Raw genomic sequence first — 24,271 nt, 5'->3', positions numbered from 1 at the left:
CCTGACATTGCTCTTTGTGCCTCCAGAAACAACTCCCAGCATCCCTGTGAGATTTTTTCTCACCCCTTTACAGGTTCATTGCAGATGCCACTCTCTGTTATGTCACACTACCCTGCTTTTCTGGACTGGGCTGTCAAGCATTTGGATCAGCAAGATTTCTGGGGACTTGAAAATGAATTCAATTTAATTGAATTAAATTCTTTAATTCAATGACTCTTTCCCTTGGAGTGCTCTTCAAAGACAGAATAAGGGGAGGGGAAAAAAAAAAAAAAAGGAAAAAAAAAAAGCATTAGCAATGTTGGGAAGTGTATTTTGGTAAGTGTGTGCATAAAACTATTCATCAAGAAAGCATGATTTTTTTATTGCACTTGTCCATGATGCTGTCAATAGAAAACTGGGAAAATAAATAACGAACATTCATAGAAAAAAAGCTGGTAGGGTGGTGCTGGCAAGCTCTTTCAGCTATTACATCGAGTCCTTTTCTGTACAGGTTTCAACTGTTTCCTCAATCTACTTTCATGGCCGGTTTCAGTTTTCCAGTCAGAGGTGGCCACTACCTCCAGGACGTCCTGGGGTAGCCAAGACACCCAGGTGGGACAAGTGACACAGGACCTAGGGGAGTCCTTCTGGAGCAAAAACTGGGGGGCAGGAACTGGGGCTGGGCCTCTCAGGGGCTGTGCAGGGGCTGCTTGGGTCCCCCATGGGGAGCAGCTCCTGCCAGGTCACCAGCTCCTGCGTGGGCTCCTCTCCAAGGGCTACAGGTCTGGCCCGGAATCTGCTCTGGAGAGGGTCCTCCACAGGCGACAGCCTCCGTCAGTGCAGGTCCACCTGCTCCACCGTGGTACTCCATGGGTTGCAGGGGGACATCCTGCTTCACCATGGTCCTCACCACAGGCCACAGGGGACTTTTGCTCCAGGACATGGAGCACCTCTCCCCCTCCTTCTTCACTGATCTTGGTGCCTGTAAGGCAGTTTCTCACTCCTCTCTCTCTCCCAGCTGCTGTTCTACAATTTTTTTTTTTGTTTTCCCTGTTTTAAATATGCTCTCACAGGCACAAACAGTGCCACTTATCGGCCCAGCCCTGGCCATCAGCAAGGCCCTTATCTAACATGGGACAGCTTCTGGATTCTTCTCACAGAAGCCACCCCAATGGCCCCCCACTACCAAAACCTTGCCACATAAATCCACCACATGCAGTCACATGGCATTCAAAGATGAATGTGAGGGACCATGGACCTTATCAGCTTGTGGGACACAAGGAAGAGATGGATGGGAATGCTCTGATGAGCTCAGCTCTGCCTCAGGATCTCCTGCCAAACCAGCAGGAGGAATGTGACTGTGGCAGTGACTGTGAGGTCACTTCTGTCTCTGCAGTTGATAGGGCAGCAGCAGCAACGTGTCACAGAAATGGACTGTGAGGTCACTTCTGTCTGAAGTAGTTGACAGGCCACACTTCTACCTAGGTTCTGTACTTTTCAGCTGACATCTGCCAGTGGTCCTGGTAGGCCAGCAAAAGGCACCTGGTTGGCACGCTGACTGTGGGATCCCCTCTGCCTACATACCCAGGAGGACCCAGACAGAAAGAAGGCGCAGATATGGGTTGTCCTGTCCCTTCTGCTTGAGTCCATGACTGGACAGCAGCAGGCACAAGGCTTGGTTGTGTCTAAACAAGAAGCTGCAAGGCCAGCAGAAGGACCGTGGTTTGGAAGATGCTGGTGAGGTGACTTATCTGGTTGGCTGACAGGCCACAAGAAGGCCAATGGGTTGCGATGCCTACTTTAGGACTGGTTTCCACCCAGGTGGAACTTTCTTTGGTGGTAGGAAAGAGCAGGAGAGGAAAACTGCCAGAAATTGCACTTTGGAAGGTTGGCACTGGCCACAAAGAGGAAAAAATGTCTCTCAAAGTATACTGCTCTAGTGCCAGAGGTCACCCAAAGAGTGTCTGTAATCAAACCCTGGTTTTGTGTTTCAAGGAACAGCTGGTGAAGGTTGATGAGACATTGGTGAAATGATGGAAATGCCAGGGTGAGAGCAAGGTGAAGAACAGAGATGGGTGTCTGTAGGCTTCCAGGAAATAGGACAAAGTGTGGGACAGCATAGGAAAGCTTGCAGAGGAGAAGGTGGAGGTTGCTGGCAAGAATGGAAGGCCCCAAAAGCCCTGACATTTTTGTCCCTTATCTAGAGCTTATGAGGTGATGAGATGTAGTCATTGCAGTGAGGCCTCCTTGCTTCTTTGCAACCCTTGCAGAGGCAGGGAGGTGTCGTACCACTGTTCTTCTCATGGCATCACACTGCTTAGAACATCCCACAGACCCCAGGAAGAGCCTTGAGAGGGATGTGGGGGTGCAGGATCTCCCCTCCCAGTGGCTGGAGTCAGGCCTTGGCTCTTCTGCTTCACCAAAACCAACCAAGACATTTCTCAGCACAGTGCTTTGCCTGTCTGCAATCATGGTCTCCAATTATTTACCCTAACAAGTCCCTGAGGAGAATCTCTTGGTAACAGCCCTCAGTGGGGCCCATTAATACTCCAAGTCACTTCAACTTTTCCTTCTGACTTTACTTGCTCAAGAGGTTACATCACTCTTCTCTCAGTGCCTGACCTTCATAGACTCAGCACCATAATACACCATGGAACTCATTAAAATGAAGAAACTTCTAACATCTCTTCCATAGTTTTCTTCAAGCCTTCACACCTTGTGCAGCTAATTGCAGAGCTTGCATGGTGTAATTAAGGAAGATTTCAAAAAGCACCTAATACAAATCTTTTATTGCTTTAAAGGCTGAATTTTGCTGCATTTCAGTTTTGAGCATCATTCTCCTATTGGTATTCATCCAGGGTGATTTCTTTAGAGACCTGCATTGGGAGGAAAAGCAGAGTCTGAAGGTCCGATACCTCCACAACCAGCAGTGGTCTTTGTCCCTGTAGCTGCAGCCCAGCCCAGCACGTGAAATCCTTTCTAAGACAAGTCAGAGATTCCTTGGGAAAAAAAATAAATAAATAAATAAATGAAATGAAATGAAATGAAAAAAAATTAAATAACCATTGGAATCTGAGAAATTCAGCCTGAATCTTTGTAGATACCTGAACATCCATGGTCCCTCTTGGGTCTTCTGTGGAAAACTCAGGATGAAAACTAAAGAAAATATATCTTCAAGTGGCTGTAGCTGTACCCATGAGCTTGGCTACTTTTGGGAAATTGTCCCCTTCCAGCCACAGAAAACTAAATTGAGTAATGTGAAAAGACCTGCCCAGTCAATAGAGCAAAAGTCATGCTTCCTGTGCTATAGATGCAGAAGGCAAAAGAACTGCATTGTGCCTCAATGGACGTGTATCCCAGGTCATGCAACTTTACCTTAGTACTGACAAGTCCATCACTAAACCACGCTACTAAGTTCTACATCTACACATTGGCTCTCCAGCCGATGAACCAGCTCATGGATGGCAATCAGGGAGTCTCAGTTAGCGTGACGCTGCCTCAGGTGCACCACCATGATAGCCATTGGCACCTGCTGTTCTTCAACCCTCAGCAAACCCACAACAGAAGGATTCTGTGGAAGGTCAAGCAAGGTAGACAACTCTTTAATGTCCTTTGTCTCCAAGGCTGCTATGCCAAAGCCCCACCCGTGCTCTTTTGGAACTTTGAAGTAACAAATCCTGAAGAAGACTATGTCTTGGATGCACATAGCCTCTGGGCCAGTCCCAATGGGGAGCTTTTGCCATTCCTTCCCAGTTCGACTCACTTCAGCCTCCAATACAGTTAACTCTTGGGACCCACCTGTCACTTCAGAAATACAGGTGGGTTCTACCTCTTTATAGCTTGATGGCATTAAGGTACACTGTGCACCGGTGTCCAGTAGAGCCTGATACATTTGTGGGTCTGATGTGCCAGGCCATTAAATATACACAGTCCAGTAAACCCGATTGTCCCTTTCCTCCCTGCCTCCCTCTGGCTGGAAGCAGGACCCCTCTAGTCCTGCTCATAGTCTTCATTATTGTGTCTGGTGGACAGCCCACTGGAAACACACCCCACCATGGCACTGTCATACTACAGGGCAGGAGAGAGGGAGCTGACAGCCAAGAGATGCAGGAGATGGTGCCCAATTCGGTGCAGGAGATGGGGCCCAGCAGAGACAAGGAGTCAAGACGGTGCAGTGGGGGAGGCCAGGAGAAGCAGCACATGGGGTGGTGCTGCTTGTGAGGACACATTTGTGCCAGCATCCTGAGTGGGCAGCAGCTCTGTGCAGGCAAGGAGAGGCTAGGAAGTGCATGCCAAGAGCGCTCCTGACAGCAGAGAATAGGCCGTGGCCGAGGCCAAGAGGAGAGGCAGGCCCAGGGCAGGGGGCTGCAAGGGCCATGCTGAGCTCCCTGCCCCTGCAGCAGCCTCCCTGGCCCTCAGCAGACATGCTGGCTGGCACACACTGGGAGGTCCTGGTGTGCATCAGAGAGCAGCAAGGAAGGCGCTAGAGAAGGCTGGGATGAGGCAGGTGGCAGAGCCCAATGCAGGGCTGGCTGGGGTCCAGAATCACCCCATCTGGAACCTCTGGCAGAAAGTACCAAGGGAGAGGGGAGGTTGACCCCTAGGATTGAGGAGTCAGGGATAGTAAGTATCTAAGACCTACTTCAACTGGGAAAGTGATGTTGGTAGCATACAAAGGGGGTTGAGCTGCTTTGGAAGTGGTTTGTGTTGACACACAGCTCCTCTGGGCACCGACTTGCCTCTTTTGGGCTGGATGTTTCAAGGGAAGGTCTCCTCTATACATCATGTGCCTGATGCTCCATGGAGCAAGTGGGTCGCACTAATTTCACAGCAGGCTCCAATCGGAAACCCCAGTCTTGGAATTTTGGAAGTGATCAAGGACTGACCAAAGAACAGCAACTTGGAAATATTGCTACAGGAGGAGGTGACACATATTGAAAAGATGTCATTGTCTAATAAACTCCCAGAAAATGGGGAGCAGCATGCACTGGTCACTGATGGGTCTGGTTATATTGTGGGAAAGCCATCCCTATAAAACATCTATTGGGTTCAGTCAGTCCGTGACTTTGGTCTCCAACTGTCATCACATTACTTCAGGGCAGCACACGTGGTGTATGATGTTGGATTGCTTTATGCTGAAGCCAGCTCTTGTTTCATCACTGCTTGTCCAGTGTTGTCGACACTGCCCCTTACTTGATTCCATCAAAATTCATTCATTAATACATGGGCCCTTCTGCTTGGTGAACCACATCCAGTTTTCCTACACGAGTGTCACCTTCACTTTCCCTCTGTCTGCTTGTCCTCACTGCCTTCAATATTCTGCTCTAATGAGCTCCAAGGAAGCCTGTGTCAGTGCTGGCCCTTGGGGGACACTGCAGGAAACTTGCATCTGACTTGGACTTCTTGAGAGATTTCTTCGATTGTCTCTGAGTGCCTGAGGTTCATGGGCTCATCACCAAAGTCCCTGGAGGGGTGATTACAATGACTTGGGCTGGGCCTGTTCTGCTGATCTGGGCCAGGCTCCTGGGACAGAGAGAGCTCCTGGCAAGAGGGCCCTGGTGCAGAGAGAGCTCTACCCAGAAGCAGCTCCTCTGCACAACACAGCAGGGCTGGAGGCTCTGACCGCAGGTGGCACGGGGAGAGGAGAGAGGGAGAGAGGGCTTGGAGGCAGTTGGGAGTGGATTGGGAGGATGCTGAGAGCTGACTGCAGGAGAAATCTGCACAGCCCTTGACAAGGTAAGTCTCTGGCTGCAGGGCCATACAGCTGCAGGTCCTGGAAGGGTCTCCTGCTGGGTCTTGTTCCTGGGAGGGCAGTGGGCGATGCAGTAGGCTTTGAGAGTCCTGCTGGGTTGCACTGCGAGGTGAGGAAGTCTGGCAGAAGCCCCTCGGAGTGCTCTAAGCCAGGTGCCCCCAGTCAGCCCAGAACACCCAGCCCTGGCTGGCCATGCTGGGCTCTCTGTCAGCTGCCCCGTAGCTCCTGCAGTCATGGAGGTGCCCCTTGGCAGGGCCCTGTTGGAGGCAGGGTGCTGCAGGGCAGCGCTGAGCACAGCTGCATGGAATGGGGTCCATGGGCATGGGCAGGGGGACAGAAGAGGTGGGCGCAGAGCAGCAGCACCCAGCATGGACAGCTGCAGGCAGCAGAGAGAGGGGCAGGTGGCCAGAAGGAGCTGTTGCCAGAAATGCCATGGCAGGGGGCATTTGGGCACCTTGTGGCCATGCCCTGCAGTGCAGACACCTTCCCCTGGAGCAGCCCCTCCCTGGCCTCCTCTCCCCCAGCACTACAGAGGTAACTAGTAAAAAATAAAGCAAATAAAATCTTGCCTTGCTCTGCGCAGTGGTCGGAGATGTTTGCAACAGCACTGCAAATCTCAATGATCTGAGAGGTGGACTGAACTTGAGTTTCTCCTATGTTCCTTTTTCCCACGTGTTGCACAGCAGGAAGGACTCCTCTAGAGCCTGAAGCAGCTCCCAGTGCCTCCCTCAGCCAACACCAGCTGCAGCTCAAGGAAGAGAGCTGCAGAACAGTTCTTGTGCTAAGAGAGAGGCTCAGTTTGGGGGTGCTATAAGACAGCACTGAGCACAGCTGTGTGGGATGGGGTCTGTGAGCACGGGCAGGGGGAAAGAAGAGTTTGTCCAAGAACAGCAGGAGCTGAGTGTCCAAGCCTCCTCCAGACACTACAGAGTTGCAGCTGGGAATCTGGGACAACTCGGTGGTCAGATGAGTTGTTCACAAGGCTCATTCATCTGACAAGTGGACTGAACTTGAGGTTGTTCCACGTTCCTGCTTCCTTCCTGCTTCATAACAGGAACACCTCCTCTGGAGCCCACAAAACCCCTGCTCCCAGTGCCACTCTCATCCAGCACCAGCCACAGCTCAAGCAAGAGAGCTGCAGACAGGTTCTCCTGCAAAGAGAAAGGCTGGTCTGGGGGGCTATTCTAAGACTTGCAATAGGTGTTTCTTGGAGAATTCTGTTCTAACTTTGTCCTGCCTTCTTCTCTTCAACAGACAGCCATGTCCAATGTCAGCAAATGTCCAACAGCAGCTTCCCCACAGAGTTCCTCCTTCTGCCATTCGCAGACACACGCCAGCTGCAGCTCCTGCACTTCGGGCTCTTCCTGGGAATCTACCTGGCTGCCCTCCTGGGCAACGGCCTCATCCTCACTGCTGTAGCCTGCGACCACCGCCTCCACACCCCCATGTACTTCTTTCTCTTCAACCTTGCCCTCCTTGACCTAGGCTCCATCTCCACCACTGTCCCCAAAGCCATGGCTAATTCCCTGTGGGACACCAGGGCCATTTCCTTCTTTGGCTGTGTTACCCAGGTTTTTATGTTTGTCGCATTTGTCACAGCAGAGTTTTATCTTCTCATCATTATGGCCTATGACCACTACGTTGCCATCTGCAAACCCCTACACTACAGGACAATAATGACCAGCAGAACTTGTGTCAACATGATAGCAGCTGCCTGGGGCAGTACTTTTCTCTATGCTGTCCTGCACACTGCCAATACCTTTTCCCTTCCCCTCTGCCAAGGTAATGTCCTGGACCAGTTCTTCTGTGAAATTCCCCAGATCCTCAGGCTCTCCTGCTCTGATACCTACCTCAGAGAAGTTGCATTCCTCATCTTTTGCTTTTGCTCAGGTACTGCATTTTTTGCTTTTCTGTTGCTGTCCTATGTGCAGATCTTCAAAGCTGTGCTGAGGATGCCCTCACAGCAGGGACAGAACAAAGCCTTTTCCACGTGCCTCCCTCACCTGGCCATTGTCTCCCTGTTCATCAGCAATATCATGTTTGCTTATCTGAAACCCCCCTCTATTTCCTCCTCATCCCTTGATCTTTTGCTGGCAGTTCTGTACTCAGTGGTGCCTCCAGCAGTGAACCCCCTCATCTACAGCATGAGGAACAAGGAGCTCAAGGATGCTGTTAGGAAACTGATTTGGGGGATGTTTTTCAGTACTCATAAAGTTTTTTTCACTCTCCAGAAGTGAAAATTGTGCATCTCATTCCAACACTTTTTTTTCTTTTCTTCTTTGTTTGTTTTTATCATTATTAATAAAATTGCTTTTCCTTATTGTCGTTTTGACTGCTTTTGCTCCTTGCATTTTTACATAAGTGTTTGGATTCCTCTCACTACAATGAATGACTGCAACTGCTCTGTATCATATAAATGCTTTATACATGTACAAGTAACTGTGAGTCAGTGAAGGCTCTCATAACACTTTTGGTAATAAACAGGATAACTCATGTACACTGCCTGAAGGCTGGAATTTCCTAGCCAAGCCAGTGTCAAGAATAGGCCCAAAGAATTGCTCCCTACAAGAGTCTGTTCCTGTTTCGGTTCAGGATGGAATGGCTCATTGTTGCATTGTCACCTGTCAGAGACCAAGGGCTAGATTTAAGACTCACCTGTGGGTATCTGCTCACAGCAGAGGCAGCGCATGGTCACTGCATTATGTAGCCAGGGCTATTCCCACATGTGGCCCATAGGTGGTGTCCTTCAAGAGGGGAATCTGGAGCTGCCTCCAGAACCCAGGGTACCTCCAGGGACAGCGGAGCATAGCATGAGCACTGACTGCAGCCCCTCTGAAAGTGAGAGATCTCCCACTGTGTGCTCAGTCACAAGGAAAGAAGTAAACCCAGGTATTCACAGGGAAACTGCTACTCTGCAGTCTCAGAGAAGAAAGTCTCTGAGCCCAGCCCTGAGCTCTACAATATCGAAACACTCTCTAGTATCAGGCACTACACCACTGAGCCTCCTTCATTGCCTGTCCCTTCTGAAGAACTTATGGCCATTCTTAGCAGCACTTCGTGGAGGCTGACGAGGCGTAGGTGGGCTTGAGAGGTCGGCCTGTGCAAAACTCATGAAGTTCAACAAGGCAAAGTTCAAGGTCCCACATGTCCTTGGGGTAATCCCAAGGACAAATACAGGCTGGGCAGAGAATAGATTGAAAGCAGCCCTGAGGAGAAGAATGTGGGGGTGTTGGTGGAGCTCACCATGAGCCGGCAGTGTGTGCTTGCAGCCCCGAAATCCAACCGTATCCTGGGCTACATCAACAGAAGCATAGCCAGCAGGGCAGGGGAGGGGATTCTCCCCCTCTACTCTGCTCTCACGAGTCCCCACACAGAATACTTTGTTAGCTCTGGGGCTCCCAGCACAAGAAGGAAGTGGGAATATTAGAACGAGTCTAGAGGAGAGCCACAAAGATGATCACAGGGCTCAAGGTCCTCTCCTATGAAGGCAGGCTGAGAGTTGTTGGTTTTCAGCTTGCAGAAGAGAAGGCCCTGAGGAGACCTTCTAGCAGCCTTCCAATACCTAAAGGGGGCTGTCCTGGTTTCAGTTAGGACAGAGTTGGTTTTCTTCCTAGTAGCTGGTGGAATGCTGTCTTTTGGCTTGGGATGAGAGGAGTGCTGTTAACATGTTGATGTTATAATTGTTGCGGAGCAGTGCTTACACCAAGCCAAGGACGTTTCAGCTTCTCACCTTCCAAGAGGCCAAAGACTGCTCTCCCCAAGACCAGAGTTGTGAGCTTGCTATTTGCCAGCTGTGCTGCCCTCCTGCAGGATCAACTCCACCATTGTCCCTGCAGGGAACATTGTGGAACATCAGCCCCGAGATCCCTTTCTGCAGAGTTATGCTCCATCCACTTGTCCCTCAGTCTATATGTATATTCAGGAATACACAGCCTGATGTACAGAACCTGGCACTAGTTCTTGTTGAATTTTATATTGTAGGTGACAGACCAATGTTCCAATCTATCAAGATGTCTCCGTAAGGCCCCTCTACACTCAACTCCATTGTCTAAGCCTACTAATATAGTAGATGTAGGGCAGTCTACTCATGTGCCTAAGCTTTCAAACACCTTTCAGAAAGTACTGTCTCTAAATTACCGCTTCTCCATTAATCTACTCCCACTTTTGGGGAGGAGAGAGATATGTTAAAGGGGAGGTTTATATTATTTAGCTAAATGACAAGGGACAGCTTCCAGGTTAGTGACAAGGCACAAAGGGAGGCCACATTTTTAGGCAGTCTACACTGAAAAAACTCTAATACCTACATTCCCAGTCTCTGAAGTCCTAACTTAAAGGATTACTGCTAAGTCGGACATCCTCGGGCACCTCAAATGTCAAATGGCATTTGCATTTGAACAACTCACTGTTCTTCTCTATATCCTTTAATTACCGTGGGAGCTTAGCCTAGAGTATTTTGTACATATCTGAACAGAGGTGAGAGAAATCCCAAAGCGTGTGGGTTTGTGGCTGATATGGAAGGTTCTGGGTCCCATTACAGGCCTAGGACATCAAACTCAGAATGAGATGCATCAGTTGACTCCCTGTGATCACTTCCCTCAGCTTGGGAAAATGCGATCCCTTCCAGTCACATTCTGGGTGTCCTGCCTAAAAGTGGAAGATGACAAGGGAATTCTCTGATGAAACTTCTCCTGCTACAAGAAATGACACTGCTGGAAGTAAGTATCTCTCCTCAGCTGTGGGAGGGAACATCAGGGATTGCTTCAGCCTGTTTCAATGTTGACAAACCTAGAGACCCAGGGATATCTCAAGGGACACACGACAGGGCAGAGACAGTGAGGCCCTGGGCTGAAGCTGTGCTGCTGAGCTGGGCCGAGCTCCTGGGCCCAAGGGGAGCTCCTGGCAAGCGGGCAGCACTGCAGAGAGACAGCTCTGCCCAGGAGAAGCTCCTCTGCACAGCACATCAGCAGGGCTCGGGGCACTGCCTGCAGGGGACAAGGACAACTTAGAGAAGGGAGGGAGATGTTAAAGGCAGTGTGGAGTGGGGGATGCTGAGAGCTCACAGTGGGAGAAATCTTCACAGCCCTGAATAGGGTAAGTTTCTGGCTGCAGAGCAGCACAGCTGTTGTTCCTGGTGCCATCTCCAGATTTGCTGTCAAATCCCACAGCCTACGGGAGCTTTCAGGAGCACTCTGCTTTCTCTGTGGTAGAGAAGAATGACAAGGTCCAGAGCAGGGATTCTCTGCTGTAAAAAACAGAAGGACAGGACATGAGGGTTCCTTTTAGAGGGGCTGGCTGTCGGCTGTGCAGCCGTTGTGCAGGCAGGGGTGGCCAAGGCTGTGGTGCAGAGTAGGGTCCCTGCAGTGCCCCAGGGGCTGTGTGCCAGGGCAGGGCCTCTGCTGCCTGCCAGGCTCAGCACTCAGCCTGCATTGTAGCTGCCCAGGGTGCTGCAGGGAGAAGCTGAGGGTAGAAGGGAAGGAAGAAGCTGTGACAGGGCAGGGCAGGGTCCTGCTGCTGCCCAGAGGCTGCTCCCTAGATCAGGCTGCTCACATTTCCACAGCACCCCCACTGCATGTCTGGGGGAGATTCTTCACAGGGAAGATCAATATCTGCTGTATCTGAAGGGAAGGCACTCTGTGAAGTTTCTGCTTTCACTTTTCTATTTTGAAGGGCAGCTAGGGGGATAGTAATAGAGTTGTCAGGTTTGAATGAATGACTGAAGATCAGAGAACACTACACTGAAAGGTCTGTTGGTCTTTGAGGAAACTCACAATTTTGTTCCACACCCTTTCACCTAGAGAGCACCAAAACCACTGTCACTGTTTCTTGAAAGATTGTTGGATATCCTGCTCAGGATCTGCAAATAGGGAAATACTTCTGGCCAGTGTGCACCTGAGATCCATACCTGGTGCTCTTTACCAGATGCTGTAAAGTAGTACTAACTTCTGATCTCACAGAGGACCTGCCTGATCCCTGACACCCTTAGACAAAAAAAAAAAAACATGGCTCACAGGGAAGAAGCAGTGTGTCTTGCTGTGGAGGGTTCTGTGAAATATGTTAGAGGTTTTGGTCACAGAAGTCTACCTAACTTGTGTCTGTCTTTTCCACCATGGACAGCCAGACATGCCCTGAGACTGCAAATGTCCAACAGCAGCTTCCCCACCGAGTTCCTCCTCCTGCCATTCGCAGACACACGCGACTTGCAGCTCCTGCACTTCGGGCTCTTCCTGGGCATCTACCTTTCTGCCCTCCTGGGCAATGGCCTCATCCTCACAGCCATAGCCTGCAACCACCGCCTCCAAACCCCCATGTACTTCTTCCTCTTCAACCTTGCCCTCCTTGACCTGGGCACTATTACTACCACTGTTCCCAAAGCCATGGCTAATTCCCTGTGGGACACCAGGGCCATTTCGTACTTGGGTTGTGCTACCCAGATTTTTATGTTTGCTCTCTTTGTCGCAGCAGAGTTTTCTTTCCTCACCATCATGTCCTATGACCGCTATGTTGCCATCTGCAAACCCCTGCACTATGGGACAATAATGGACAGTAGAACTTGTGTCAACATGGCAGAAGCTGCCTGGGGCAGTACTTTTCTCTATGCTGTGCTGCACACTGCCAATACCTTTTCCCTTCCCCTCTGCCAAGGCAATGCCCTGGACCAGTTCTTCTGTGAAATTCCCCAGATCCTCAAGCTCTCCTGCTCAGATGCCTACCTCAGAGAACTTGGTCTTGTTGTGGTTACTTTATGTTTACTCTTTTTGTGTTTTGTTTTCATTGTGCTGTCGTATGTGCAGATCTTTAAGACTGTACTGAGGATCCCCTCACAGCAGGGACGACACAAAGCCTTTTCCACTTGCCTCCCTCACCTGGCCGTGGTCTCCCTCTTCATCAGCACTGGCACATTTGCCTACCTGAAGCCCTCCTCCATGTCCTCCTCCTCCTTGAATCTTATGCTGGCAGTTCTGTATGCAGTGGTGCCTCCTGCAGTGAACCCCCTCATCTACAGCATGAGGAACCAGGAACTCAAGGATGCAGTTAGGAAAATGATGACAGAATGTTTCTGAGAGGCATTAATCTTCCTGTTTTTGTCTACATATTACTCATAACGTAACTTGTTACAGGCCCTGATTTTCTACTTTTAATTTTATTTTTATTTATTTTGTTTTTATTATTTTTATTTTGTGTTTATTTGTTATTTCTTTGCTTCAGTTGTCATAGTGTTTTCCACAAAGATATGACATTATTCATTCCCTTCTACAGGCAAAGAAGAGCTCTGCTACACTAGGTAACACAGCAGCCATAGAGAAAGGAGGCTGGTGAAATATTTGGCATTCCTCTAGTGAAATCAGTGGATCTAGTGAATCACCCCAAAAGACTCTGGAAATGGTGTGGACTCTATGATCCATGTGATCTGTGGATTCTGTGATTCTTGTGAATCCCTTCCAACTCAGGATATTCCATGTGTGGAGAGTAGTTAGACTTGTTTGTGTCACTGATAGGCACCAACACAGGACAAAAGGGGAGTTGAACAGCTTGTTCCTGCTTTCTCTTGTATAAACTTAAAGATGGTGATCCACAATCTTGGTGTGAGAGACAGCTGAAGAAGGGAGTGTTCTAGTGGCAGGACAACCCTGTTTGGTGACAGAACAAAATATTGGCAGCTATAGTGTCTAGAGTGAAAGCTTTTGCATGATTATTTGTAAAATGAATATTGATGTTAAGAGCTCTGAATATGATAATGAGCTCAATGAAGTACATGATAAACATATGTGACTATAGTAGTCAACTCTGCACCCAAATCATGCTAAATGTCACTTCTCAGGTGGTGAGGGGATGGCAGGGTGGGGGGATGATGGTAACAGATAACAGTAGGATATGAAAGAGTGTTAGTGATAGGAGCATAAGTTAGAGATAGGGAAAAATGGAGTAAGAGTGAGGAAAAAGAAGGGGGGGGGGGGGGTGTGAGGAAGAAGAACCCGAGGACCTTGTCCTGGTTTCAGTTAGGACAGAGTCAATTTTCCTCCTAGTAGCTGGTAGAATGCAATGTTTTGGCTTAGGATGAGAAGAGTGCTGATAACACCCTGATGTTTTAATTGTTGCAGAGCAGTGCTTACACCAAGCCAAGGACGTCTCAGCTTCTTGCTTTGTCCTGCCAACGGGCAGGCTGGGGGTGCAGCAAGAGTTAGGAGGGGACAGACCCAGGACAGGTGACCCAAACTAGCCAAAGGGGTATTCCGTACCATCTGACATCATGCTAAACAATATATAGGGGTGGCTAGCCGGGGGAGGGCGGCCAGACTGCTCGGGGTTAGGCTGGGCATCGGTCAGCGGGTGGTGAGCAATTGCATTGTGCATCACTTGTTTGTACACATTATTATTAGTAGTACTATTATCATCATTATTGTTATTATTATTGATATTATAGTTATTATTATTATTGTTATTATTATTTTCCTGTCTTAATAAACTGTCTTTATCTCAACTCATGAGCTTCACTTTCCTGTGTCTCTCACCCATCCCAGAGAGAGAGAGGGGAGGGTGAGTGAACAGCTGTGTGGTGTTTAGCTGCTGGCCGGGTTAAACCACAACAGTCCTTTTGGCGCCCAACGTGAGGCATGAAGGGTTGAGATAATGACAGATCTGACCAGAGTGTGTTAAACTAAAATTGGTATAAGTATTAGACCTGCTTAATAGTCACTTGTCATAATGCTGATTGCTTTCATCTCAACTCTGCTGTAGCTGCTTTCCAAATTGAGTATTATAGCACATTATTTTCTGTATGTGCTCTCTGTCATGTTGTTTATCCTCTCCGGGCCCTGGTTTCAGATCATTATGGTACTGTGCATTGTAACAGTGGCTTATGAGACAATGAAATATCTGGTCATGACTCTAACTTGGTATTTGTACTCAGCAACGTTGTCGACTCTATACTTTGGAAATGATACCTCGGAAACTATTAGCAATCATACCTATTGCCTTTTTTCAGCAGGGAGTCAATCTGTGGAGGGGAAAGGGGAAGATATTTTTTCTTACTCGTTTACTCTCCCCTTCTCCTTCACCACCCCTGTATCCTCCTTGATCACTCTCCCTTTCTCCTTTCTCCTTCACCACCCTCTTATCCTCCGAGCTTGTTACAGTAGCTCTCCAAGATACTGAATATCCTTGGGATACTTAGACCAGCATGGTCTTGTTGTTATGCCTCCTGAATGTGCTTCAGGTTTTGCTTAAATTTAAACAACTGCTTAGGAATCTCATCCAGAGATCTGCCCGGAGGCAGTATAGTTGTGAGTGGCAGGGAGTATGGGAGGATATGGGCAGTCATTTAGAGCAGTGGGCACCTCCAGTTTTTTGTAAATTCACCCCTGAACAACTGCAAAATCCTAAAAAACTGGTAGAATGCTTGAAAGAAAGGTGTCATGACTATGGCAGTTCCTAAGTGACACAAATCATTGTAACGTGCTGGGGCCTGGCTCATGCCTATCGAGCTGCAAATGATATTACTATCAACTCAGTGACAGACCCTGTGGACACTCCGAGTCCTGTGAAAGATCCAATGGCCACTGCAACCCCTATGATGGACTCTGCAGCCGCTCCAGTCCCAGTTCCTGCAGCCACTCCAGTTCCAGTTCCTGCAGCTGCTCCAGCTCCTGTGGCTGGGTCAGAGAAACGAGCTGTAGCAGTGCAAGTTGCCCCTCTAGAGGAGGTAAAAAAATGGTATAGGGATTCAGGTCGTTTAGAACACAGAGAGTCTTCTGCCAAATCTAGGTATAGAGATGACGATGCTGGGCCATCAGGGATTCAGGAGGAGGAAGATGAGGATGCCAAAAAATCAATAGTAACTACCCAAAAGCTATACCAGCGTGAGCTATGAAATGTACGAAAAGATTTTGGTCGCTGTATAGGTGAGCAGCTTGTCACCTGGCTGCTCCGGTGCTGGGACACTGGAGCCAATTGTGTGGAATTAGAAGGCAGGGAAGCCAGGCGGCTGGGATCTCTTGCTCGAGATGCCGGCATTGACAAAGCAATTGCAGATGGAGCACAATCCACCAGCCTCTGGAGGCGTCTCCTCTCAGCTGTGAGGGAAAGGTTTCCCTTCCAGGAAGAACTTGTATGTTTACCAGGCAAGTGGACCACTATGGAGAAGGGAATCCAGTACCTGAGGGAATTAGCCATACAGGAGGTGATTTATTAGGACCCAGACCTCAGAAAAACATCCACAGATCCGGATGAAGTCAGGTGTACACGACCCATGTGGCGGAAGTTTGTATGGAGTGCACCATCATCATATGCCAGCTCATAGGCAATAATGGCCTGGAAAGATGATGAGGAACCCACAGTGGATGAAGTGGCTAAACAACTCCGGCAGTACGAAGAAAGTCTCTCCTCTTCCTTACAGGCCTGTGTCTCAGCTGTGGAGAAACTTTCAGAAGAATTCCAACAACTTAAAGAGTTTATCTACCTCCTTAACTTCCTCCCCACCTACACGAACCAGTGTCCACCAACTAAAAGAGAATACGTTGGAGAAACTTCCTGAAAAGGTCCACCAACTTGAAGAGAGTTTATTTTCTTCCCCACCTGTACAAACCAGTGTCTCACTGTAAGCATTCATCCGCACAAGGAAGACAATATGGTGGGTACACACCCCGTGCCACACTGTGGTTTTACCTACGTGACCATGGAGAGGACATGAGAAAATGAGATGGAAAATCTTCCTTTACCCTGGAAGCACGGGTATGGGAGTTGCAAAAGAAAACAATTGGGGAAAAGGGGTTCTCTGAAAAATTTGCTGCTCCAATTTCCAGCACGCAGTACTTTAGACACAGAAACAGAGATTCTGACTAGGATCAGAGGGGCACTGACTCTAGCCAGGGGGAGGAGAGGGACAACTGAGTTTATTGGACGGTGTGGATTTGGTGGCCTGGCATGTCAGATGCACAGAAGTATAAGGCTTTAGTAGATACCAGTGCACAGTGTACTATAATACCATCAAGCTATAAAGGGCCAGAACCCATCTGCATTTATGGGGTGATGGGGGGATCCCAGCAGTTAACTATATTGGAGGCTGAAGTGAGTCTGACTGGGAATGAGTGGCAAAAACATCATATTGTGACTGGCTCAGATGCTCTGTGCATCCTTGGCATAGACTATCTCAGGAGAGGATATTTCAAGGACCCAAAAGGGCTTTTGGCATAGCTGTCTTAGAGACAGAGGACATTAAACAGTTGTCTACCTTGCCTGGTCTCTCAGAGGACCCTTCTGTTGTGGGGATGCTGAGGGTCGAAGAACAGCAAGTGCTAATTGCTACCACAACTGTGCACTGGCAGCAATATCGCACCAACCAAGACTCCCTGATTCCCATCCATAAGCTAATTCGTCAATTGGAGAGCCAAGGAGTGATCAGCAAGACTCATTCACCTTTTAATAGTCCCATATGGCCAGTGCGAAAGTCTAATGGTGAGTGGAGACTAACGGTGGACTATCGTGGCCTGAACAAAGTCACGCCACCACTGAGTGCTGCAGTGCCAGACATGCTGGAACTCCAGTACAAACTGGAATCAAAAGCAGCCAAGGGGTACGCCACAATTGATATCGCTAATGCATTTTATTCCATCCCTTTAGCAGCAGAGTGCAGGCCAGTTTCCTTTCACTTGGAGGGGTGTCCAATACACCTGGAGTCGGCTACCCCAGGGGTGGAAACACAGCCCTACCATTTGCCATGGACTGATCCAGTCTGCGCTGTAACAGGGGGAAGCTCCTAAACATCCGCAGTACATCGGTGACATCATTGTCTGGGGTGGAACAGCAGAGGAAGTTTTTGAGAAAGGGAAGAAAATAGTCCAAATCCTTCTGAAAGCTGGTTTTGCCATAAAACAAAATAAAGTCAAAGGACCTGCACGAGAGATCCAGTTTTTAGGAATAAAATGGCAAGATGGACGTCGTCAAATCCCAATAGATGTGATCAACAAAATAACAGCTATGTCTCCACCAACTAACAAAAAAGAAACACAGACTTTCCTAGGTGTTGTGGGGTTTTGGAGAATGCACATCCCAAATTACAGTCTGATTGTAAACTCGCTCTACCAAGTAACCCGTAAGAAGAATGAGTTTGAATGGGGCCCTGAACAACGACAAGCCTTTGAACAAATCAAGCAGGAAATAGTCCATGCAGTAGCCCTTGGGCCAGTTCGAACAGGACCAGATGTAAAGAATGTGCTCTACACTGCATCCGGGGAGAACGGCCCCACCTGGAACCTCTGGCAGAAAGAACCTGGGGAAACTTGAGGTCGGCCCCTGGGGTTTTGGAGCTGGGGATACAGAGGATCTGAGGCCCGCTATACTCCAACGGAAAAGGAGATATTGGCAGCATATGAAGGAGTTCGATCTGCTTCGGAGGTGGTCGGTACTGAAGCGCAGCTCCTCCTAGCACCCCGATTGCCGGTACTAGGCTGGATGTTCAAGGGAAGGGTCCCCTCTACACATCATGCAACTGATGCTACATGGAGCAAGTGGGTTGCACTGATTACTCAGCGGGCTCGAATAGGAAACCCCAGTCGCCCAGGAATATTGGAAGTGATCATGGACTGGCCAGAAGGCAAATACTTTGGGGTATCATCAGAGGAGGAGGTGGGTCGTGCTGAAGAAGCCCCGCTGTACAACCAGTTGCCAGAGAATGAGAAGAAATATGCCCTGTTCACTGATGGGTCCTGTCGTATTGTGGGGAAGCATCGGAGATGGAAGGCTGCTGTATGGAGTCCTACGCGATGAGTTGCAGAAGCTGCTGAGGGAGAAGGTGAATCGAGTCAGTTTGCAGAAGTGAAAGCCATTCAGCTGGCTTTAGACATTGCTGAACGAGAAAAATGGCCAGTTCTCTATCTCTACACCAATTCATGGATGGTAGCAAATGCCCTGTGGGGATGGTTACAACAATGGAAGCAAAACAACTGGCAGCGGAGGGGCAAACCCATCTGGGCTGCTGCATTGTGGCAAGATATTGCTGCTCGGGTAGAGAACCTGGCTGTGAAAGTACGCCACGTAGATGCTCATGTGCCCAAGAATTGGGCTACTGAAGAACATCAAAACAACCAGCAGGTGGATCAGGCTGCTAAGATTGAAGTAGCTCAGGTGGACCTGGATTGGCAGCATAAAGGTGAATTATTTATAGCCCGATGGGCCCATGACACCTCAGGCTATCAAGGTAGAGATGCAACATACAGATGAGCTCGTGATCGAGGGGTGGACCTGACCATGGACGCTATAGCACAGGTTATTCATGACTGTGAAACATGTGCTGCAATCAAGCAAGCCAAACGGTCAAAGCCTCTTTGGTATGGAGGACGATGGCTGAAATATAAATATGGAGAGGCCTGGCAGATTGATCACATCACACTCCCTCAAACTCGCAATGGCAAGCGCCACGTACTTACAATGGTGGAAGCAACCACCGGATGGCTGGAAACATATCCTGTGCCTCATGCTACCGCCCGGAACACCATCCTGGGCCTTGAAAAGCAAGTCCTGTGGCGGCATGGCACCCCAGAAAGAATAGAGTCAGACAATGGGACTCACTTCCGAAACAACCTTATAGACACTTGGGCCAAAGAACATGGTATTGAATGGGTGTATCACATCCCCTATCATGCACCAGCCTCCGGGAAAGTTGAACGATACAATGGCCTGTTAAAGACTACCTTGAAAGCAATGGGCGCTGGGACGTTCAAAAACTGGGATACACATTTGGCAAAGGCCACCTGGTTAGTCAATACTAGGGGATCTACCAACCGAGCTGGACCTGCCCAATCAAACCTGTTACGTACTGTAGATGGGGATAAAGTTCCTGTAGTGCATGTAAAAAATATGCTGGGTAAAACAGTCTGGGCTACTCCTGCCTCAGGAAAAGGCAAACCTATTCGTGGAATTGTTTTCGCTCAGGGACCTGGATCCACTTGGTGGGTGATGCAAAAGAACGGAGAGGTCCGGTGTGTACCTCAAGGAGATTTAATACTGGGTGAGAATAGCCCATGAACTGAATTGTACCATGTTAAATAGTATATTATACTGTACGTTATCACTACCATGATTACTATAGGTGACTAATTAGAATGTATGGAAAAGAGTGTAACCTGAGCATGACATAAATGGTATGGAATAAGGGGTGGATAGATGTCCTGGTTTCAGTTAGAATTAATTTTCTTCCTAGTAGCTGGTGGAATGCTGTGTTTTGGCTTAGGATGAGAAGAGTGCTGATAACACCCCGATGCTTTAATTGTTGCAGAGCAGTGCTTATACTAAGCCAAGGACATCTCAGCCTTTTGCTCTGTCCTGCCAACGGGCAGGCTGGGGGTGCAGTAAGAGCTGGGAGGGGACAGACCCAGGACAGGTGACCCAAACTAGCCAAAGGGGTATTCCATACCATCTGACGTCATGCTAAACAATATATAGGGGTTGCTAGCCGGGGGAGGGGGCCGGACTGCTCGGGGTTAGGCTGGGCATCGGTCAGCGAGTGGTGAGCAATTGCATTGTGCATCACTTGTTTGTACATATTATTATTACTTTCCTATTATCACCATTGTATCATTATTATTATTATTGTTATTATTATTTTTATTATTATTATTATTATTTTCCTGTCTTATTAAACTGTCTTTATCTCAACTCACGGGCTTCACTTTCCATTTCTCTCCCCCGTCCCAGAGAGGGAGGGTGGAGGGTGAGCGAATGGCTGTGTGGTGTTTAGCTGCCCGCCGGGTTAAACCATGACATATGATAGGCAGGGACATGTTCCAATAGCTCATATGTGCTTACGAGGTCACTGTCAGCTGAAGATCTGATAGGCCATGAGCAGGCCCATGGCAGGTGAATGTTCTGTGATAACAGTGGTGCCTGAGTAGTTGACAGGCCGAGAGCAAGGATGGCCTGTGCTAGACGCTATGAGGACCCTGGTTCCTGAGAAGCTTGCGGGTCAGGAATAAGCACATGGCTAGTGTGGGTCTTTGGGAGCTTATGATGTAACGTCAGATATGGCACCCCATGCTTGATTTCTCCTGAAATCCAACAGAAACCCCAGGCACCTGTCTACTGGTGCATCACACTACTTCATTGGGAACAGAAACCAAACAGGTGTCTATGTGGTGCTCAGGTCAGTGGTGCCTGTGGAGCTGACAGACCAGCAGCAGGCCCACAGCTCTCGTAAGAGCTTGTGACGTCACTGTTGCCTGAGAAGATGACAGGCAGGAAGGAGACCCATGCCTGGGGAATGTACTTGTGATGCCACTCTTGGCTGAGTAGCCGACAGGGCAGGAGCAGGTGCACGGCCAGATAAGTTCTTGGGAGGTCACTGGAGCCTGACTACTTCCATGGAGAGTATGCATCAGCTGCACGGATATCAGAGAATCACAGAGTCATAGAATGGTTTGGGTTGTAAGAACCCTAATGACCATCTAGTCCACACCCCCTGCTACAGGTAGGGACACCTTCCATTAGGCTACACGTGCTTATGAGGTTGTTGAGGGATTTCTTGAAACAGCAAAAATCCCATGGCTTGCTGTAGCTGAGCAAACCAAGCTACCAGGGCAAATATGAGAAGTTCCCATGACAGTGTTCCCACATCGCCCAATTGAGGAATTCAGAAAAATATTGTTACCAGTAGCTGGCTTCAAGGACAAGGTCTATGTGACTGCTAAACACAAGGGGTTGTTTTCTTGCAGGTGGGGTTGTTTTCTTGTAGTTGTTTGTCTGAGTGCTTTTGACCAATAACCTTGTGTGAAACACTGTCCACCCCTGTTAAGTTCTCTATAAAAGTTAGGCTATTCAGGCAATAAAATGGAGCATGATCTGACTCTACTGTGTGTCTGTCGTGCTTTCGACCGTGCTTCCTGCAACATATGGCGCCCGAACAGGCTGAGACCTGAACAGGGCCTGAACAGGACATCGCAGCGGGAGACCTGAACAGGACCTGAACAGACATCGCACCGGAGCAGGACATCGCAGCACCGGAGCAGACATCGCAGCCGAGCACGGACATCGCAGCGGCGCCGGGGCAAACATCGCAGCACAGCGGGACACCAGCGCAGCGGGACACCAGCGGCGCCGGCACATCCGAACGCAGGTAGACCAGGAGACCAGCGGCGCCGGGACTGGCGGCGCCGGGACCAGCGGCGCCGCGATCTCGCCGTGCCGTCGGGACTTCGGAGCGCCCATCTGACCGGCGCTTGAGCAGACCGGACACCGGCCCGGAAACACGGTACACAGGCCTCACGGTGAGACGCGGTACTCCCGCTGAGAGACGCGGAAAACGGTGGGAAACGGGGTTTTGCGGCGAGACGTGGAATTGCGGAGGGCCGCGGGTAAACGGAGTCGCGGCGGGACGTGGAATTGCGGAGGGCCGCGGGAAATAGAGTTGCGGCGAGATGTGGAATTGCGGAGGGCCGCAGGAAATAGAGTTGCAGCGAGACGTGGAATTGCGGAGGGCCGTGGGAAACGGAGTTGCGGCGAGACGTGGAATTGCGGAGGGCCGCGGGAAACGGAGTTGCGGCGAGACGTGGAATTGCGGAGGGCCGCGGGAAACGGAGTTGCGGCGGGACGTGGAATTGCGGAGGGCCACGGGAAATAGAGTTGCGGCGAGACGTGGAATTGCGGAGGGCCGCGGGAAATAGAGTTGCGGCGAGACGTGGAATTGCGGAGGGCCGCGGGAAACGGAGTTGCGGCGGGACATGGAATTGCGGAGGGCCGCGGGAAATTGACGTGATCACGGTGTGATGCGGGACATCCGAGATCGAGCTGCTACGGGAGACCAGAGGCATCAGTGGACAACGGCAGCCGACTCTCACCGTGTGGCGAGTCGGCACAGAGCAGAGGGGCGGACATCAGGACCCTGCAGCCTGTCTGACGTAACCATGGAGGCAGCAGCAGCGGCTGTGCTGCTTCTCTTTGGCATTCTTTTTATAATAGGTTTATCTTGCAATGCAAAAAGGACTATTCGTCCCCAGATCGGTGTTATAACTATGTTTCTGGATAACATTCCGTGGGGTTGCCTCATTCTATGGACTATTAATGACGATTTAGCTCTATTGCAGGGCAGGAGTGCAGAGACGCAGATTACACTGCCAAATGACCACCGGCAGGCTCGTTCACAAACAGCGTCTAGGATTGCAGCTGGCACTGCCTGCAGCCGTATAGCAGACGTTACACTCTCTTTCCTAACTAGTAATCATGTGTCTTATCCATTTGTGGTGAATGGTCAGTGGCAAAAAGAAAAGGGGGAGAGTAAGGGGCGGCAAAGACAGAAACGGTACCAGGAGGATGCCACTGACACTACTAGCATGGGTAATAGGAGTAGTATAAGTGACATAGGTGCAGGGCGGCGGCAGGCACTGCCGCGCTGTGGGGCATTCTGCCTGCTGCTTGCCCTCACCTGCCTGTGCACTGCTGCCGACAGTGCTAGAGCAAAATGTGAAGACTGCTCAGATGGCAGTGATGAGAGTGCTTGTGTGAAGAAGACGTGTGCTGAATCTGACTTTGTGTGCAACAGTGGTCAGTGTGTGCCAAATAGATGGCCGTGTGATGGGGATCCGGACTGTGAAAATGGGTCTGATGAGAGTGCTGAGCTGTGTCATATGAGAACATGTCGGGTAAATGAAATCAGCTGTGGTCCTCAGTCAGTCCAGTGTATCCCAGTGTCCTGGAAATGTGATGGTGAAAAAGACTGTAACAGAGATCCTGATTGCAAGGATGGAAGTGATGAAATTAACTGCCCTTCTCAGACCTGCAGGCCAGACCAGTTCAGATGTGAAGATGGGAACTGTGTCCATGGGAGTAGGCAGTGCAGTGGTGTGAGAGACTGTCTGGATGGCACTGATGAAGCAAACTGTAACGATGTTATTCAGTGCTCAGGACCTGGCAAATTCAAGTGCAGAAGTGGAGAATGCATAGATACCAATAAAGTGTGTAACCAGCAGAGAGACTGCAAGGACTGGGGTGATGAGCCCCTGAAGGAATGCAACATAAATGAATGTGACTGTCCAGCTGGGTTTGACTTTGTAGAAAAGAGAAACTGTGGAATTGATGAATGTCAAAACCCTGGTATCTGTAGTCAAATCTGTATCAACCTGAAAGGTGGCTACAAATGTGAACGTAGCCGTGGCTATCAGGTGAATCCTGCTACAGGAACTGGGAAAGGGCCATACTGGTACAAAAACACAAATAACACCTGTGATTACAATGACGCTGCTAAGCAGGGTTTAGGGGTTTGTAGCATGGAGACAAGGGGTAACAACTACAGTGTTTGGAACAATTGTGCAGCTTTGGCCTTACCTCCTGATGTGCTTCTGATTTGTGGGGATGGGGCCTGGCATGGTATCCCTGCAAATGCTATCAGATGTCCATGTTACTTAGATAAACTCATTGTATTTGCTCCTAGCTCGTTACAGTTGCGTGAGATCACCAGACATAAATGGGCATTGCTTGCATCGGATTGCAATGATAATGTTGAATTGTGTGGGGTTGCAGCTAGAGCGGCATTAGCAATTTCAGTGCCTGGAGTGGCAT

At 49.4% G+C, this 24,271-nt stretch overlaps 4 protein-coding genes across 5 annotated transcripts in view; 3 read left to right on the top strand and 1 right to left on the bottom strand.

Moving 5' to 3' along the window:
- LOC137847136 (antigen WC1.1-like) overlaps window positions 1-24,271 on the bottom strand; it is a 155,490-nt gene that overhangs the window by 54,522 nt on the left and 76,697 nt on the right. The window lies entirely within an intron of this gene.
- LOC137847094 (antigen WC1.1-like) overlaps window positions 1-24,271 on the top strand; it is a 433,117-nt gene that overhangs the window by 397,382 nt on the left and 11,464 nt on the right. The gene's annotated exons all lie outside the window — the stretch shown is intronic.
- LOC137847327 (olfactory receptor 14C36-like) lies at window positions 3,323-7,968 on the top strand. The gene is made up of 2 exons (XM_068665613.1): window positions 3,323-3,569; window positions 6,986-7,968. Exons 1-2 carry the CDS (start codon window positions 3,323-3,325, stop codon window positions 7,966-7,968), a joined length of 1,230 nt encoding a protein of 409 aa, XP_068521714.1.
- LOC137847121 (olfactory receptor 14A16-like) lies at window positions 11,869-12,792 on the top strand. The gene has a single exon (XM_068665402.1). It carries the CDS (start codon window positions 11,869-11,871, stop codon window positions 12,790-12,792), a length of 924 nt encoding a protein of 307 aa, XP_068521503.1.

This window comes from Anas acuta, chromosome W, assembly GCF_963932015.1.
Source record: "Anas acuta chromosome W, bAnaAcu1.1, whole genome shotgun sequence".
In the NCBI taxonomy this organism is placed as follows: domain Eukaryota; kingdom Metazoa; phylum Chordata; class Aves; order Anseriformes; family Anatidae; genus Anas; species Anas acuta.
Note: the sequence above shows the minus strand (reverse complement) of the source record. Positions and strands in the feature narration are given on the sequence as shown.

Excerpts from the sequence above, each read along its gene's own strand:
- LOC137847327 (XM_068665613.1), top strand. The coding sequence starts at position 3,323 with ATGGACGTGTATCCCAGGTCATGCAACTTTACCTTAGTACTGACAAGT. Across the intron at positions 3,570-6,985 it reads TCTGTGGAAGGTCAAGCAAG|ACAGCCATGTCCAATGTCAG; the intron begins GTAGACAACTCT and ends TCTCTTCAACAG.
- LOC137847121 (XM_068665402.1), top strand. The coding sequence starts at position 11,869 with ATGTCCAACAGCAGCTTCCCCACCGAGTTCCTCCTCCTGCCATTCGCA.